Genomic DNA, 18978 nt, shown 5'->3' with positions numbered 1-18978 from the left:
CAACGAAAAACAAGGTAAAGAATCTAAATGACCAAAACCAGGAAACTGACTAATGAAAATACCGTGCAACTTTTTTTTAAAAATGTGGTGATGATATGTGCTTTTATGTTCAACTAGGGTTAAGTCAAAAAAGAAAGTTATGTTTTCAAAGAATGCTATGCATGTATATGTTGGTCATGCATAGGAAATCTTGAATGATACACAATAAGCTTAATAATGGTAACCCATTAGTGGGACCCTCTAGTAGAAAGTGTTAATGTAAAAAAACACAAAACACACACACACACACACACACACACACACACACACACACCATTCAAACCTGTAAAGAATTTTTGTGAGTTTTTCCGAGCAAAACTGTTGACAATTGCTGTGAAGCAGAATCTCACCGTATTGGGAGAATAACAGCTATTAACCTTGTTTTATATATTACAATCAAAGGAGAGTCTGGTAAGTGGATTATATAAAATCCATTGGTGACAGATTAGAGAGGCGGGAGAAAGCAAAGGTGGTAGGGGAACCTCTTTGATTGGATAAAAAGTAAAAGGATAGGCACATACTTCTTTTACTGAGGTGAGTGTAGGATCGTTAACCGTCAACAATTAACTCCATAGCAATGAAGGGACTTGTGGTCTGTGTCCAGGAGCCCTCATGCCTCTGGCTGTGGCTGAGGGGTCCAGAAAAAGGGGAGTTACAAGTTACCCTGACATTTCACAGGTATGTTATTTTATTTTTTTAAATAGATTTTATTGATTTTTTACAGAGAGGAAGATAGAGGGATAGAGAGTTAGAAACATTGATCAGCTACCTCCTGTATACCTTCTACTGAGGATATGCCCGCAATCAAGGTACATGCCCTTGACTAGAATCGAACCTGGGACCTTTCAGTCCGCAGATCGATGGTCTATCCACTGAGCCAAACCCGTTAGGGCCACAGGTATATTATTTTAGATGCAAAAAGACAATAGGCTCAGTCAAGGTAAAGACTGACCTTTGTCAGGAAAGGCACAGGCTTAGGAAGTGAGTACCCACTATAAACTGCTTTTAGCTGAAGTTTTCATTTCAGACCATCCTTTGTGGTTACTTCAGGTCTTTGAGTTTGCAAGACCGCCACGCAGGCCTCCCCTGAGCTTGTCAGGTTTTCATGTGGCCTCTTTTTCCTGCACAGGAGGGAGGGCATTTTACATTCATCTTTACACGGTTCTGCACTGTTTGAATTTTTTAGTTATTTGTGTATTACTTTTTTTTTTAATTGATTTCAGAGAAAGGGAGAGAGAGAGGCATTGATAAGATAGAATCATTGGTTAGCTGCCTCCTACAGTGGGAATTGAGCCTTTAAGCCAGGCATGAGCTTGACCGGGAATCGAACTGTGACCTCTTGGTTCATAGGGCAAAGCTTAACCACTGAACCATGCCGGCTGGGCCAGGTATTATTTTTATAATTTAAACAAACAAAAATATTTTTTTAAATTTCAAAACCAACCTGCATGTCACTTCCTCTGTGAATTCCTATTTCCAACACCGCCCCTCCCAGGCTTCCCTCTTCATATCTTTCTAGCATCTCATATTTATTACAATTACTAGCAGTCTGGTGGTGAGATAACTTCCTAATTCATCCCTGAATTGGGTTCTGAAGGAAAAAGTAAAATTCAGCACTGGGCATATCTCTGAAACTGCTTATAATGCAGCAATTAGTTTTATAAAAACATTGTAAGCAAGCCCTCTGCACATAACCATCAGGATCCATTCACCAGTAGTAGGATTGTTCTATTGCCAGCCCCACCCCCATACAAAGAAAGCTGTACCTTGGAGGGCTTGTACCCAAACAGCATGACAACAGCAACTTTGAAGTCCTCTCTGCTTAGATAGCCTTTGTTATCTTCATCACATGCTCTGAATACCTAAAGATCATGAAATACCGTTAGTTCAGACCGGAACCATTTGTTCTATTACCTTTATTATTATCAGCTTCTATTACATTGGAACCTCCAAAATCTAAAATTCGGCCCACCAGTAGGCTCGGAGATGGGAGTTTCATGATCCTACTTTTAATTCTCCAGAAATCTTAAGTGATTGGGCTAACATGTACCCCCTTCGAGAGTTCCAACGACCTAATCGCTAACCTGACACAAGTTAATTCCTTTAAACTCTTAGGATAATTTTCAACCCAAAATTCGGTACTAGCTGAAACCGGTTTGGCTCAGTGGATAGAGCGTTGGCCTGCAGAATGAAAGGTCCCAGGTTCCATTCCCGTCAAGGGCATGTAACCTGGTTGCCGGCACATCTCTAGTAGGGGGTGTGCAAGAGGCAGCTGGTGGATGTTTCTAACTCTCCATCCCTCTATCTTCCTCTCTGTAAAAAAAATCAATAAAATATATTTAACAAACAAACAAACAAAACGAAAACAAAAACAAAATTCGGTCCTAGACTCAGGAAAGTGAGTCAAAGGGGCTTGCTTTGAAAGGCGGGAGGAGAGATACAGATTACTTAGTGGACCCTGTAGCGGAGCAGGGAAAGGACTGACAAGCAGCCAGAACACAGGACCGAGAGGCAAAGCCTTGCAGCCTTAGGCTCAGCCATTAGCAAAGTCACTTTTCGCAAGGAGGCTCAGTCAGACCCAAGCGAGAGCGTTCCGAATCCAGTTAAAACCCGAGACACCTACTTCCACCCATTTCTTGTGTTCCGAAGGGCTGGCTTCCCACGTGCGCGGCCGGGCCCCGGCCTCGGAGAAAAACATCGCGACCGTCCCACCAGCGGCCTCCGGAGTCAGACCCGGACGGGGACCCGCAGACCACCCGCCCCGGACACTGCGGGTCTGGAAGCTGAAAGTGGCCGGGCACCGCCAAGGTCTCCTCCCATTGGACAGCTGGTCCCGCAGTTCCTATTGGCCAAACGCTTTGTTTATAACGTTTCCCCGGAGCAGCCAATGGCGGAGAGGCTTCCAGGCCCGCCCCCCCCAGCGCTAGGCCCCGCCCAGTCTGGCCCGCTTAACCCCACGCGCGCCGCTGGGGAGCTAGCTGACCCGGGTGCTGCTTTCAATGATTCTTCTCATTCTCGGCCCCCAGACCTCGCAAAAGTTACTATTGATAATTTTTAAAATATATTTTATTGATTTTTTAACAGAGAGGAAAAGAGAGGGATAGATAGCTAGAAGAATTGATGAGAGAAACATTGATCAGCTGCCTGCTGCACACACCTCAATGGGGATGTGCCCGCAACCAAGATACATTCCCTTGACCGGAATCGAACCTGGGACCTTTCAGTCCGCAGGCCAAAGCTCTATCCACTGAGCCAAACCGGTTTCGGCACTGTTGATAATTTTGATCTACAGCATTGTGCTATTATGAGACACACAAAAAGCGTGTGTGAACAAAGTTTAATAGGAACTGAACAAAAAGAACCAAGTCCACGATTCGCGTGCACATCAATTAGCAAGTCACTGGGGTCGAGCCCGCCTGAGTCAGTTTTGTCCTCTCGGGAGCCCCAGAACCTAGCACGTTGCCTGGCGCAAAGCAGACAAACCAAGTGACCCCTGAGGACATGGACGCAAGTTACTTCATTCAATTCCCAGGCGGAGGAGCTTGATAGGAAAGAAACTCCGAGAATAAGTAGCATCAACAGCACTGAGCCCAGATTTCACAGCAAACATCCTTATTCAAGACAAGGACTGTGAAGAGGGTTGCGTTTTGCAAAGGAGTTTATCTTAGATCCCTTTCTTCAGGCAAATCAGAAAGATGAAAAACCACACACACACACACACACACACACACACACACACACGGGCACACAAGCACGGGTTTCAACTAAGAAACAGGCATTGGAGACCGAGTCCGAGGGGAGCTCATTTAACCTTTTATTTTTCACAACAGGTTTTACAGTGTGCACTCCAGGCAAGCCCGCTTCTTCTGGGGGACAGGTCTCAGTCCTCAGCTGCCTCGAACCTCAGCTGGTCCTCCCTCTGCCTTTAAACATCTATCCTCCTCCACCACCACCACCACCACCACCACCACCACCACCACCAGCCTCCAGCCCTGAGAATCCCTGTAAATAGGATGAGTTTTGCTAACTAAGATAGAGGGAGGCAACAATTCTTTTTCCCCCTCCGATTTTTTGTTTTTGTTTGAGATGAATGGCCAGGAGGTGAGCGAAGACCTAGAGGCAGCCAGGTCTCCCTCTCCTCCTCCTGGGAGAGCTCCAAGCAGCCCCCGTGGACACGGCGGGCTTTAGGACCCAGCGGCGGGCGTCCCGGAAGTGGAAGGGGCCGAGCGGAGGCCGCGAGGTGCGCGCTGGTCCCGCAGAGTTTGAACTGCGCGCAGGCGCCGGCCGCCGTGGCGGGCGGGACCGAGTGGCTGCGGGCTCGGGAGGCTGTGGAGCCTGCGGGCGCTGAACCTGCGATCCTGCTCGGATCCGGGAAGACGTGAGTGCGCGGCGGGGCTGGCAGCGGAGCGTCTAGGAAAGACACGAGGTAGGGCCCCTGCTGGGCCTCGATTTCCTCCTGTGACTGTACCTCTGAGGCGCGAGCGGCCGGCGCTGGGACCCGAGTCCTGCGGGGAGAGGGGGCGTGAGGGCTCCCCCAGCTCGGATTCTTAACCCCCTGCACCCCGGGGTGGGAGGGTGGTGTCGGCTGTCAGGAGGAACAGCTGGGCAGGTGGAGCGTTCCCCCGATGCCAGGCACCGAACCTTTCTGTGCTCAGTTTCTCCATAAATGGCACCTGTCGAGGTACTCAGTGTAGACGCGTGAGAGTGGAATGAGTTAGTCCCTGGTGAAGCGCTTGGAATTGTACCCGGCCCGAGGTAAGCGCACAGGAAAGTTAGCAGCTGTCGTTACTTCCCAGACGTACCCCGAATCCACTCGCTTCCACCCCCACCGCCTTCATCCGTCTGCATCCCCATTCCATGTCGCAGTCTCATTCACTTCGACTTCTGTCTCCAAACCATTCTCCACCCAGACTTGTAAGGAACGGAATAATTTTTAAGGGGTCAAAAGGACCAAGGTGCTCCCCGGCTTATTAAAACCCTCCCAGGGCCGCCCCATTGTTCTTAGAATAAAATCCAGTATCTTTTAACACGCCCTGCTCCTCCTTTTCCCCACCCCCTACATCCTGGGCCATTGTATTCCTTGCCCAGGTCCTTCGCTTTGCTCTGGCAGTGATTCCCACCTCTTGGGCTTTGCAGGTTGGGTTTCCTTTACTTGGAATATTGCTTTGTCCCACCCCCTGCTGGTTCCTTTCATTCCTCAGGTCTCACTTAAATATTACTTATTCAGAGTGTTCCAGAGAAAGGGCTTCCCTGATTCTGGCTCATGCCTGTAAGACGTAAGGAATGTCTGTAAAGATATCTTGGGGTTTGTTTATTTTTGTTTTGGTCTGTTTTTTTTTTTAAGTTTTTTTTTAATGTTTCCGCTTTTTAAAAAATATATTTTATTGATTTTTTACAGAAGGAAGGGAGAGAGTTAGAAACACCGATGAACTGAGAGAGAAACATCGATCAGCTGCCTCCTGCACACCCCCTGTGGGGGATGTGCCTGCAACCAAGGTACATGCCCTTGACCAGAATCGAACCTGGGACCTTTCATTCCGCAGGCTGACGTTCTATCCACTGAGCCAAACCGGTTTCAGCTGGTCTGTTTCTTTACCCCTGAAATATAAGTTCTCCTAGGGCAGAACCCATTTGTATGTTGTTTACTCTTAATTCCCAGTGATTGGCACCTAGTAGCTGTTCAGTAAGTATTTGTTGAAGGAATGAACTCTGGGAGGTAGGTATGGTACCCCTTTTATAGAGGAGGAAACTGAGGTTCAGCAGTGAAGTAACCTGTATGAGTAACCTTTATGGATCTGCAGGATCCATAAAGAGAAGCAGCTGGAGGTATTAAAGAAGGGGGGAGAGGGGCTAGCAGCTTTAAGAGGAGTACTCATTTGCGTCCACAAATTGTTTAAATCCTTAATAGAAAAGCTCTTAACATTTCAAGGTGGCAGTTGGTGGGAGAATTTCTTTAGGTTTCATCCTCCGTTGCATCAGTTTTTCTCTTGTCAGATAAAGAAAGTTCAAATTACCCAGTGTGGGTCACAGAATAAAAGTGTTTTTGCTTCAGCACAAGTTCTTTCTCTGCAGGTTTTAGCAGTTTGATTTAGGGCCAGGCCGGGAGAATAATTACTAAGTTAGTTGGGTCCTCATGGAAGTACTTCTAGATAATGTAGAGACAGAATAGGTCGTTTGACACTGTCTTGAGGGCCTTGTTAAGATTTGTGGTAAGTACCTTATCTTTGGGGAAGTAAGAAATAATCACTAAAGTCCTTTGGGCTCCACGCTTCTGTGAGGAATAGCTATATAATTTACGATTTGACTGCAAAAAGTTTGAGCATACTCAGAATTACTCTTGAAATTCCTTAAATTGGCCTTAATCCCAGCGACCAGTTGAAAGCTTCAGGGTCAGCAATGAACATTTTTTTTGTTTTGGACTTTGGTTCAACCCCCATCTAAGAACAACGTCTAGATTGAAAGACTAAGGGAGAGGAGAGAGGGTGACCAGGACTTTTGCTGTCACTTTCTTTGCCAAATTCCATGGCCGATCCTGGTAATGTGCCTGAGAACCCCTGCAAAGCAGCTGATGTTGGTTACATGGCTCAGCTGATGTCTGGTAGGTGTCAGCGCGCTGTTCGTGGTCCAGACGCTCACAGGGCAGGGAGTTCAAGAGCAGTAGAGGTAGTTTGCCAGTGGCCTGGGGAATCCTATCTAATAAAGAGGGAATATGCTAATTGACCATCACCTCATCACAAAAATGGCTACACCCACAGCTGAGGCCAAGTTCCTTTAAGGAGCCTTAAGGAGCAATCAGTAGGGACCTGAGGCTATGCCTTCCCTTGCCCCAGCGCCATGCCAAGGGGCTTCAGGCCACGACCCCCACCCGTGCCAGGCCGAGGGACCTGAGGCCCGCCCCCTGCCCACCAGTGCTTTATGGGGGACCTCAAGGTGCGCTTCACATTCTGATGCTGGGCTAGGGGACTTCAGGCTGAGCCCCCCACCAGGTGGGGCGTGACAGGGAACCTCAGGCCGTGCCCCCACCCAGAGGGGCATGATGGGGAACTCAAGGTGCACCCCCACTGCTCGGTCGGGGGACTCAGGCCACTCCCCTGCCCAGCGGGGCTTGACGGGGAACATGAGATTGCGCCCCTCTCCCTGTGCTGGGCTGGGGGACCTGAGGCTGTGCCTGGAAGGGCTTAATGGGGGACCTCAGGCCATGCCCTCCACCCAGCGAGGCTTGATGGGGGGCCTCAAGGCAAGCCCCCTGGGCTGGGCTGGGCTGGGCTGGGGGACCTAGGCCATGCCCCCCATCCTGACACTGGGCCAGGGAACCTGAGGCTATGCCCCCTGCCAGGTGGGACTTAACAAGGTTGGGACTGGCCGGGCCTGGACCTAGCCCAATGGTGGGGTGGGAGGCTGGGGCTGGGGCTCACGCAACTTTTGAGACGCATATAGGTGGGCTGGGACTTGATTTTGGGTCCCGTGGTGCGCCCCAGACTCTGACAGGAGAAAGGTTTTCATGTACATTTTACTAATTTCCTTTCATCTCTGACACTTCTATTATAGAGAAAGGACAAATAGCAATATTAAATTATTTTCTCTAATCCCCTTTTAATGTGCACAAATTCGTGCACCAGGCCACTAGTGGGAAATAACGATATTTCGCCCTTTCATTTCCAGAAGAAGGAGAATGTCTCAGGAAGGTGATTATGGGAGATGGACGATATCCAGTAGCGATGAAAGCGAGGAGGAAAAGCCCACTCTGGACAAGCCGTCTACCTCTCTCCATGCTGGGCAGGAAGCAGCCTGCGAGCCACGGTACACCTGTTCCGATGCTCGGAAAGCCGCCCACAGGAGGAAGATGTCACCCCTGAAATTCAGCAACACAGATGGGGTATCTGAAGTGTCGCCTCCTAAGAAGCAGAAGAGCGGTTCCCAGGAGGAGCTGGGCTGGTGCCTCTCCAGCAGCGACGATGAGCTGCCCCCAGAGCCGCAGCTGACGGCCAGAGACACAGCTGAGAAAGTGGATGTCAAAGAGGAGAAGGGCACCTCCCCTCCCCAAGACAGTGCTGCTCCAGGGGCTGGAAGTCATGGCCCTCCTGCCCGCCACAGGCTCACCGGGGAGGAAGAGGAGTACGAGACGTCCGGGGAAGGCCAGGACATTTGGGACATGCTGGATAAAGGGAACCCCTTCCGGTTCTACCTCACTAGAGTCTCAGGAATTAAGCCAAAGTATAACTCTGGAGCCCTCCACATCAAGGGTAAGTTCATGGCGCTGGTGTCCCGAGCTGTCACTGCACGCGAGAGGGCCCCTCGGGTGAAAGCATGAGGGGAGCTAGAATGCTCTCCAAGATCCTCTTCCAGGAAAGAGAAAAAGAGCATTTGACAGCAAATGCAGGGAGCTCTTAGGAAATCAGAGGCTGTTTCTCAGGCCCTGTAGAGCAGTGCTTTGGATTATTTAGTGCAATGTTTAAAATTGGTTTTAACTGTTAACCTTAAAGATTAAACTTGACCGGTAACACTTTATTAACGAAGTAGCAAATACTGGACAGCAGCAGTTCTCTTTGGATGAGCAGTGTCTGCATCATCTAAAACCTGTCATCAATGCATGTTCTCGGCCCCGCCCGGATTCCCTGGGAGCATGTTGTCACTAACCCTGCGGGGAATTCGAATGCCCAGTCCAAGTTTGAGAACTTCTACTTGGAACCCTGGTTTTGGTTTCCGGTAAAGAAGCAAAAAGAGGATGCTAGTATGCAAATAGATGTTTCCGTTCTGAACCAAAAGATGGCCTATGGTTGCTTTGATTATTCCCTGAGGGTTGTGTGACATATTGTTCTATACATATATTCAGTCTTCATCCCTGGCTATACTTGGTTTTTGTCCTAGAACATCTCCGAAGTAATTAAAGGGCAAAGAACTGTGTTTTGTTATTCGTAACAAGCCCCTTTCAGCCATGCCTGGGTTTATGTTAATGAGGTGACTTTTGGAAAGCCCCTAAGGGGGTGGGGGAGGGGGGCTCATTGCCCAGTGAACCAACCATGTGATCAGAGTTGAAACCTTCAGCCTCATCCTTCACCTCCAGGGAGAGGGGAGGGACTGGAGGTTGAGTTAACCACTAAAGCAGTGTTTTTCAACCTTTTTTGGGCAAAGGCACACTTGTTTCATGAAAAAAATCACGAGGCACACCACCATTAGAAAATGTTAAAAAATTTAACTCTGTGCCTATATTGACTATATATAAAGTAATTCTCTTGAATAGGAATCAAATAAACACAAAGAAAGTATTTTATAATTACTTTATTATGAAATATTAAGTAAACAAAATAGTGAAAAATTATAAAATTCTTGTCTTGTCTGCACCTACGGCACACCAGGCAACATCTCGCGGCACAGTAGTGTGCCGCGGAACAGCGGTTGAAAAACGCTGCACTAAAGGCCAATCATTCCATCACTCCAGCCTATGTATCTTCCACCTGGCTGTTCCCAAGTTGTATGCTTTAATAATAAATCAGAAACCTAGTAAGCAAAAGTTCTCTGAGTCTTTTCAGCAAATTATCGAACCCAAGGAGGGGATCATGGGTACCCCCAAGTTATAAGCACAGGAGGTCTAGACTTGTGATTGGTATCTGAGGTGGGGACAGTCCAGTGGGATTGAGTCCTTCACCTGTGGGATCTGATGCTAACTCCAACCGGAGGGTGTCCACAGCTTAGAGCTATGGACACCTGTGTCCTCTCCTTCACAGGAAGTGAGTTAGTCCTGGGCTGGGGAAGTTTCTTTAGAGGGACTTGGAGGAGTATGTGAGGGTGGTAAAAATTCAGAGATCTGTAAAGAAGAACAGCAAGCATCATTGTTGTCCTTATTGGCAGCTTCTAAAACTGACCACTCACCCGGTATCGAAGTTGCAACTTTCAATTGATTTTTTTTTTTTTTTTTTTTTTTTTTTTTTTTTTACAGAGAGGAAGGGAGAGGGATAGAGTTAGAAACATTGATGGGAGAGAAACATCCATCACCTGCCTCCTTCACACCCTACTGGGGATGTGGCAACCAAGGTACATGCCCTTGACAGGAATCAAACCTGGGACCCTTCAGTCCACAGGCCGATGCTCTATCCTAGGGGTGTCGAACTCAGTCAGAGAAGGGGCCAAAATCTAAAATCCAGCCTAAATCGCGGGCCGAATGGTTTACTGAACAGTCATAAACTGTCATTGTGATGGAAACGCAGCGGAGTGCAGTGATGACAGCGCGGTGCGGGCCACATTGCAAGGCCTGGCGGGACGGATTTGGCCCGCGGGCCTTGTGTTTGACACATGTGCTCTATCCACTGAGCCAAACCAGCTAGGGCTGGTTCACAGTTTTCTAAGCTAAATTTTTGAGCATCAGTGATTATTAAGTCAGTTGTGATTATTATTGCTAGAGAATGTCTTTCAAAGTATGAATTATGTTTAAATGTTTGATCTTCACAGATATTTTATCTCCTCTATTTGGGACACTTGTATCTTCAGCACAGGTGAGTTTGTGTTGCTTTTTGGATGGAAGGGGACAGATAATTAACTCCATGAGAAAATAGGAGTGAGTGACGGGGACCCATGTCTCAGGCCTGTACAGGGCCCTGAGATGGCACATGCCACAGCGCCAGCATGGAACTCAGATGCCATGACCAATGGGCTCCTGGCTCAGGATTGGGCTTCAGGGACTGGCTACTAAGTCACTTTAAGAATTTCAGCCCCAGGGACTTCTTTTGGGAACACTGATAATCTCATGGCACTCGGGGGTGACCCCCAAAGAACTGTGGGTGGAGAGGTAAAAGCCAAGTCACGTTGGATTTACAAAAACAAGACATTTCCTGCACCTGCCCCCCAAAAGGTGAGGAAAAGTTATGGCTACTTCTTTCTGCATGTGTGGTTGCTCCTGCCCTGACGGAGCCGGTCGCTTTGTGTTGACAAATCACCTTAATGCCCCAGAGGGTCAAGTATATGGTCAGAAAAAGGGCCACTTCCCCGAAGAAAGCAAAGCTTTCTGTGCCTCCATGTTTGGCTTGGTCTCCAGATAAAGCCTTGGGATGAGCGAGTCCCTCTGTCCAGGAGGAGAGTGAGGACTACTCAGGTGTGGGGAGGAGCCCCCATGGGTAAGTCCAGTGCAGAACCTGGGGGTTAAGTTGTAATCGTTGTAAGCCTAGTGAACGTCCAGTCCCAGATGCCTGTCTGCAAAGCTGGCTCCTCGGTTTGGCTAGAAGTGGATGGTCTCTTCTAAAAGTCCTTTTCGTAATCACTGAGGGGGGAAGGGTACATTTATAAGCCCCTTTGTCTGAATTAATCAGAGAGCCCTCAGAAACGGCAGATACGAATGCTGCCAAACACACAAGTATAATTGCCTAGAACCTGCTTTCTCACACGCTCCTCCATTGATTCAGACCCCCTGGGCCATACGTTCCCTTCAAGGTGTATCGCAGGTTTGTTTATGAATAATGTGGCAGAACTATCTAGGCTTATAAATGAAACGTGGTTCATCATTATTTTAGAGTTTCTTTCCATCAAATAACCACCCAGCTCTCCGTATAGACTGCCTGGCTAAGTCACCCGTGACTGACCTGCTTTTCTTTTCCCTCCATCTATTGTAGTTTAACTACTGTTTTGACGTGGACTGGCTCGTAAGACAGTATCCACAGGAGTTCAGGTGAGTCCCCGGGATGACAGGTGGCATTGAAACACATGCTCTATGCTTCTCAGGCAGCTGCCGGCCATCTTTGGTGAACGTCTTCTGAAACCATCCTGATCATACAGACATTGGGAAAACAGCATTTTTTTTTTCTAGCTAATCACATATATTCCTATTACAGAATTGACCATATCTTCCATTTCCCTGTCCAGAAGTAGATCAAGACAACTTCCATCCCCCATAAGAGAACTTTATGTCTGATGTTAAAGTGAAGGAGATCACCCTCCCTCATCCCCACCCCACCGCCCAGCCCTGTGAGCATGCCCACACGTGGCCAGCATTACTTAGCACATCACCCTGTGCTGAGAATCGCTTTCTAAATGATTCTCCTTGTAGTCTGAGTTAATAAAGGGGTCCCGGGGCCTTCCCTTACCCAGGTGATGGAGGTGATGGATTTCAGTCTGTCACCTGGAGTTCAAAAGCCTGGGATCCAGCAACACAGACTGAATAGCATCACACAGTGTGACATGCGCCGTCCTGGTTTCTAATGCGTTCACATGGCAGGCTCCGTAACAGCAAGTAAGGCTGAGGAAGGCACATGTGGGAATAAAGATTGTCAGTCCCTCCGAGTCCTGGGTTCATTTAGGAACAAGATGGTGGAAACCATCATTAATGGTAGATGAAATGTCATTGAAATTTCCCAGGGCGCTGACACTCCAGGGCTTGCATTTGACCTCTGACCCATAGCATTCATTTTAGCTGCATGTGACAGAAAGCCCAAAATAACGGCCGCTTTCACAAGAAAGAAAACATTTTTTCCAACCTAAGACATCCACAAGGTAGACATTTAAGTCCTGGATTGGGCCGTCATGGTCCTCAGAGGATTAGCCCTCCCGTCTTTCTATCCACCTGGGGCTGCGGATCCCCAGTCTGTGTTCCAGGCCAGAAGAAGAAAGGGGAGAAGGATGAGATGGCACGTCCCAGCTGGGGCCCCTCTGAGCGGCCATCCTGAAGTCCCACTGAACGCCTTGCTTATATTTCGTTGAGCGGCAGTCACAGGACGATGACTGGCTCTCAGAGAGTCTGTAAAGGAAGTTAGGCTGAGCACACCCTCTCTGAGGGAGGTCGGGATTTGTTAGGAAAGGAGAGAACGGACATCAGGGACTTTGGGAGGCAGCAAGCCCGTCTGCATGGGCTCCTGGCCACAGACGTCCCTGTTGGTTGCACTAGCACCTTTTTGTTATTCGTTCCCTTGCTTCTCAAAGACCTTGAAATCAAATTGCCACACCTTCAAGTGTTGCTGAAGTATAGGCCACGACTCCTTGTGTATCTGTTATGGGTTGAATTGTCTCACCCCAAAAAGGATCTGTTGGAGTTCTAACCCCCAGTACCTCCGAATGTGACTTATTTGGAAGTAGGTTTTTTGGGGGGTGGATAATCAAATCAAAATGAGGTCATAAAGGGGGGGGGGGGGTCTTACTGTAATGTGATTGGTGTCCTCATGAGAAAGAGACATTTGGACACAGACACATACAGAGCAAAGACACAGGGAGAATACCACCCGGAAGCTAGGACAGGCCTGGAGCAGGCCCTTCCCTCCCAGCCCCCACGGGGAACCAACCCTGCTGACACCTGATCTCAGCCTTGTTGTTTCCTGAACCAAGAGACAAGTCCTGTTGTCTAAGCCCCCGGGCTTGTGGTACTTTATTATGCCCTCCCACCCCCACCCCAACAGACTTGTTGGTACCCCCTGGACTCTCAGTAACTGGTCAGAGGACAGAAGGGTCCTGCCTTCCCACACACACTGGTTGCTCAGTGCACATGGGGAACGCCAGCCATCAGGAGCTGTAAGGAGGAGGAAGGGCCTAACTGTCAAATTAAGGCAACATCCAGAATTGACAGAAATTCTGACCGCAGAGGTTGTACTGCCTTATGGCATCATTCAGATGCTGCCCTTAGAGGGGTTTTCCAGAGAAACAGAACCAAGGGAGATAGAGTATACGGAGATGTATTATGGGCAGCTGGCTCAAGAGGAAGAGAACAAATTCTCCCTCCACTCTTTGTTTCTCCTTGGGCTGTGAGTGGACTGGATGAGGCCACACATTGGAGTCCACCATTCAAAGGCCATCTCATCCAGAAACAGCCTCCCAGACACACCCACAAATGGTGTTTTACATGAACACCCCTTGGCCCGGTCAAGTTGACACAGAAAATGAACCATCTCAACAGCCTTTTGATGACAGTTTATGGGACCAATAAATTTGAAGGGGTTCATGCAGATTTCAACTTCTATCAGTAATGGTTAATCTCTTATTTTTAAGAAAGTCCTGATGATCTGATAACACTAATTATTTTCTGTCCTGATTTTCTAGTTGTAAAATGGGAAAAAATTGTGAAGGTGTGGTTTCTTAGTTTTATTTGAACTAACGTGTTATCAAGTTCTTGGGGATTAGGTAGCTAGGTGCTTGTACCGGAAGTGCATTTTCTATAATGTTTCTTTTTAGTTGCTTGTTGCCCTTCACATAGGGTGGAGAATCATTCTGCACTGTGGTTGGAACATGTGGAAGTAGCTTCCTTTGTTCATCTTGTTTGCATGTTCCTTGAATAAAAATCCAAGTTTTGTTTTGTTGGGTGTGCTTGCAAAGGTATATTGACTTTTAAGGATTATCTCGCTTTGAATTAACTGGAGAAGATCATAATTCCCTTAAAAGCCTTTTAATCTATTCCTGAAGAGTATTCTCTTTTTTTTTTTTTTTAATAGATTTTTATTGATTTCAGAGGGGAAGGGAAAAGAGAGAGAGATAAAAATATCAATGATGAGAGAGAATCATTGATTGGCTGCCTCATGCACACCCCACACTGGGGGTAAAGCCTGCAACCTGGGCATGTGCCCTGCCTGGGAATGGAGCTGTGACCACCTGGTTCCTAGGTCAACGCTCAATCACTGAGCCACGCCAGCCAGGCCTGAAGAGTCTTTTCATGTTGTCCTTTAGGAATTAAAACACAGCATTTTCAGTGTAACTTGGGCTCTGTTTCCTGTTTCATTGCAATAGAACCACCTTTAATGAGTCTGTATGCTGCTGTGGACCTGGGTCTGTTCACTCTTGTATCCTAGTCTAGTGCAGTGCCTAGCACACAGTAGGAGCTTGGTGAATGTAGGCCTGGCAAGGTCCCAACAGCAGGGAAAGAAAAGAGCATCACACTATATATACAACGGTAATGTTGTGTCTTTAATCCGTCTGAATTTAAACATACATATTAACACAGAGTAACCATGTGCCCTTTGGGACCAAAGAAGGTAATTCATTACTCAAGGGCTTGCTTGAGTCACAACCTCTCTGAGTCCAGCTAGAGCTTCGGGATCGGACCCCCTATCCCCATTGTCACGGTAACTGGTCAGTGAAGATGAACTGACGTCTCTGTTAGCCCCGGACTCAGTCTCCACAGAGGCCAGAAGCACGTGTGGGTGATAAAGAAGCTGGTGTTCCTTCACCAGGCAAGAATCCAGCTCCGTGAATGATGTATTTCTCATTCTTCTGGCCTCTTCAGGAAGAAGCCGATCCTGCTGGTGCATGGCGATAAACGAGAAGCTAAGGCTCAGCTGCACGCCGAGGCCAAGCCTTATGGAAACATCTCCCTCTGCCAGGTATGCTGCTATTGCCGTCATGCTTGGTCTGAGAGTTGGAAGGGAATTTAGACATTTCTTCTTCCTACCTGCCGTGTGCGGGAATCCTCCCTCCAGCATCCGCAACAGATGTTGTCTAGCTTTGGCTTGAATGCTTCCTGAGGTAGCCCTTGTGGTTAGAAAGATTTTTTTTTCTTTGTGTTGGCTTCTTATCTCTGTATTAGAGTTCTTCCGGGAAGCAACCTACGGGGCACATAACACATCTCTATGTATGGGGGCGGCTGGCAAGTCCAATATCCAGGCAAGCACAGGTGTTGCCGTTTGAGTCCACAGGCAGTCTGGAGACTCAATTTTCTCTTCCTTGAAGGAGTGGGTCTTTTTTTTTCTCCTGAGGCCTTCAACTGATTGGATAAGGCCCGCCTACATTGGGGAGGGTAATCTGCTTTAATCTAAAAAGTACTTTCACTGCAACAACTGACCAAACATCTGGATGTTGTGTCCTAGCTAAGCTGACATGAAATTAACCATCACAACCTTCCTCTTTGTGACTTCCACACATGGGTCCTAATTTTTCCCTCTGGAGCACAAACAGTAATTCTCCCCCTAGCATGTGTCTGTGGTTCTTATGTTTGAAGACATCTCCCATAGTTGTCTCACCTTGTTCAGTTGTACTGGATGTACCATGGATTCCCTTTTCCCCCCCAACTTCCAGACCTCCTCTGGTTGTCTCTAGTCAGCCAGCACGCCTCTCAAAACCTGGCTGTGACTCAACCATTGCCCTTTATATAGTTGGAATTTGAAAGCATTCTTTTCCCCAACTTATCTATCTATAGCTCACTTCTGCGCAGATAAACCTTTGCTTAGCCATTGCCTAAAATCCAATGTTTTTGCTTTTGTTTTCCCAAGCAGAAGAGGTTAAACTGCAGTAGGATAGCTCTCATCAGACTAAAAAAATAACAATGATTAAATCAATAGAAATCGTGTTTTTCAAAGACTCCCTGTCCTGAGAACTTTTGGAGACATTGTGGCATGCCTGATGGCTTGCTCCAGACCGGCCACTAGAGGGCAGAATGAGCCAGAATATTTCAAACCTTGTGCAAAGAGCTGTTCAGAAGCTCCTAGATGTAGTCGGAGGAACAGAAGGATTGTGGCCCCATCCTGGCCTATTGAAATACCTTTATGCCTTGTCTGTAAGATGAATTCTTGATGTTGATGTCAAAGAATCTGTGTGTGCTAACACTTCTATTCGTACATGCGGGGCCAGAGGTCGGAGATTGAGGCCCGGGTTCTGTCCCAGCTCTGCACACACTAACTGTGTCATCCTGGGCTCATCGCTGAACCAGGTTAAGCCTATGTCCTCCATGATTAAGTGGACTGCTAATGCTGTTCTTCATTGGGTTGTTGTACAGGATGTGGTGCATTTGCACCCAAAAGCGCCCATTTGATATTATCTGATGAAGTTACTATCATCCTTGATTTTGTGCTTAGACTTGCCCCAAATCACACAACTTATAACAACAAAACAACTCAAAAGCCAAGTCTCTTGACCATGTCTTTTCCCAGCTAAATATCATTTTACAGAGTGGCAATCTTCATTCTAATTTTGTGATTTTAAAGACATCAAATACACTTCCCTGTTCTCTCTTCTGTGGCCAGACCACACAAATGCATGCTGGTCTGTGAGCACCCCACATGCTGAGTGTGCGAGGATGGCGGATAGGCCACCTGTCCGTGAGCATCTCCAGTCCGGGGCCTGTGTCCTCACCTGTGTGCTCAGTTGCTTATTACTGCCTCCCGCAAACGGATCTACGCACCTGAAACACTTCTCATTTACTCCTAACAACTCCGAATCCCCTGATAGCAGCATCATTTTAAAGAGGAGTAAGATGAAGCACAGAGATTTTAAGTTTTTTTCAAAGACATGCAAAGTTGTGAAGCGAGGGTTTGCACATACCTAACTGCTATTTTGATGTTTCTACTTTAACTCTTTCCTAACCTACATCAGGGATAGTCTGTTTAAGGTCTTGCTATACTGGGTGTTAGATAAAATGTTTTACTTCTCCACTTACGCCCCATTTATACATGAAGATAATCATTTTGTAATAAGAAAATTTAATATATTCTTTATTTTCAGTACTTGTTATGTTATTAATGTAAGAAAACTTGTTTTAACATCACAACACAAGTCTTTCTGATGCCACCACTGAGTGTTTTTTTTTTAATACATGCTGAAAACTTTTTTGCAATTGTTAATTTCTGTATAAGCCAAATTTATCATGTTACAACTTTGCAAATGCTCATTTGTTTTTATTAGTTTTTGACAACTAAAGAAATTAGGCTTTTTAACTTCTAATTACTATAATTAAAAATGCAGAAAGTATTGAATTATTCTGGGTAACTTTTTAAGAAATAAGTTTTTAAAAACAAGCCTCACTGGATATTATAAAAGCTGTATTGTTTATCATAGGCTTGTCCACTAGAGGGCAGTAAAAGCAATTAAAGAAGAAGAAAAAGAAGAAAAAAAGACCTGAACCATTTCTAATTTAATTTCCAATAGATAGGGATATTGAGGTGTTTTTTTTAATAAGTGACTTGACTTCTTTTTCATCCTAGGCAAAGTTGGATATTGCATTTGGAACACACCACACGTAAGCAATTTTTATGAACTGGGGAGAGGGTATAGTGCTAATAAATCAAAGGATGCTATTCAGAAAGGCCCTTGCAGGAGTTCGGAGTTCAGGTGTGATGATTTTGCTGGGAAGGGGAGGGGAGGAGTGGCAATGCTATCTATCAGTAAGGAAATAGAGGAAGTGGAGTTGTTTTCTAACAGCCTGAAGCTACAATACTTTCAGCACAAAAGCCCGAATCTCTGGTGCCGTTTCTGCTTTTCTTTCTGGACATTCGCTGTAGGAGAATAGATACTGTGGTGTGCGGTCTGTGGTTCTGAGTGACTGTATGTGTGTCAGTAACGCACTGTAGATGCCACTGTGTTAAAGAGAGTCTCAGCAACATCAAGTAGAGAATATCCTGTGATTGAAAAAAAACACTATTTTACAAAAAGTTGTCAAGAGGCTGATGCCTGTCCCTGCTCAAAACAGCTCAGAAATTTCTTCTCGAATGCTCTTCTGAAGCCTTGCCAGCCAGACGGGAAGAACTTGTGTTTCTTCCTACTTGGCACGTTGCGCCGATGTCCGCTGGACTCCTGCTTTAGGTTAGTCCTGCCACTATTTTTGCTGAGCCCTTTTACATAATTGCTTCTGCAAGTGAGAATAAGGACTAGCCATGGTTGTCCCTATTTCAGCCTTTTATATATATATATATATATATAGAGAGAGAGAGAGAGAGAGAGACAGAGAGAGAGACAGAGAGAGAGAGAGAGAGAGAGACAGAGAGAGAGAGAGAGAGAGAGAGAGCGAGAGCGAGCGCGCGCGAGCGAGCACGTTTCTCTGGGAAGGATTTGTGAAGTGAACATGACCGAGCCTCCTCTGTCGCTGGCAGCTTCCGGCATGTTCCTTTGGCGTCTGTCTGTAGGGCAAAAGGGAATCTCTAGGAGGGAGTGTGAGTCTTTCTGTGATCCCCGATTTCCTAATATTACGGTGCCCTGAAATGAAGGCATACGTTCATCTTTCTCTCTGTCCACTTAAAACTATACTGTCCAGTGGCTTTAAGAAAAAGG

At 46.9% G+C, this 18978-nt stretch overlaps 2 protein-coding genes across 12 annotated transcripts in view; one reads left to right on the top strand and one right to left on the bottom strand.

The window, feature by feature from the left end:
* Positions 1-2859, bottom strand: part of EFCAB11 (EF-hand calcium binding domain 11) — a 123391-nt gene extending 120532 nt beyond the window's left edge. For both annotated transcript variants that reach the window (XM_036429234.2, XM_036429253.2), the window contains exons 1-2: positions 2663-2859; positions 1806-1901 (exon numbers count right to left, since the gene is read on the bottom strand). In XM_036429234.2, coding sequence (XP_036285127.1) covers positions 1806-1901; positions 2663-2737 — 171 coding nt within the window. In that variant the 5' untranslated portion in view covers positions 2738-2859. The remainder of the gene's footprint in view (positions 1-1805; positions 1902-2662) is intronic.
* A 1428-nt stretch (positions 2860-4287) lies between these two features.
* TDP1 (tyrosyl-DNA phosphodiesterase 1) overlaps positions 4288-18978 on the top strand; it is a 48814-nt gene continuing 34123 nt past the window's right edge. For 6 of the 10 annotated variants that reach the window (XR_004986498.2, XM_036429101.2, XM_045573386.1 and 3 more), the window contains exons 1-6: positions 4288-4465; positions 7702-8282; positions 10486-10529; positions 11640-11695; positions 15227-15323; positions 17916-17950. Coding sequence is in view for 9 of the 10 variants with exons in the window: in XM_036429101.2 (XP_036284994.1) it covers positions 7712-8282; positions 10486-10529; positions 11640-11695; positions 15227-15323; positions 17916-17950 (803 nt within the window). In the remaining variant the exon portion in view is untranslated. The remainder of the gene's footprint in view (positions 4466-7701; positions 8283-10485; positions 10530-11639; positions 11696-15226; positions 15324-17915; positions 17951-18978) is intronic. The other 4 variants (XM_045573169.1, XM_036429090.2, XM_045573208.1 and 1 more) reach the window with 4 other exon arrangements.

Source organism: Pipistrellus kuhlii, unplaced genomic scaffold (assembly GCF_014108245.1).
Source record: "Pipistrellus kuhlii isolate mPipKuh1 unplaced genomic scaffold, mPipKuh1.p scaffold_m20_p_1, whole genome shotgun sequence".
Lineage (NCBI taxonomy): Eukaryota > Metazoa > Chordata > Mammalia > Chiroptera > Vespertilionidae > Pipistrellus > Pipistrellus kuhlii.
Note: the sequence above shows the minus strand (reverse complement) of the source record. Positions and strands in the feature narration are given on the sequence as shown.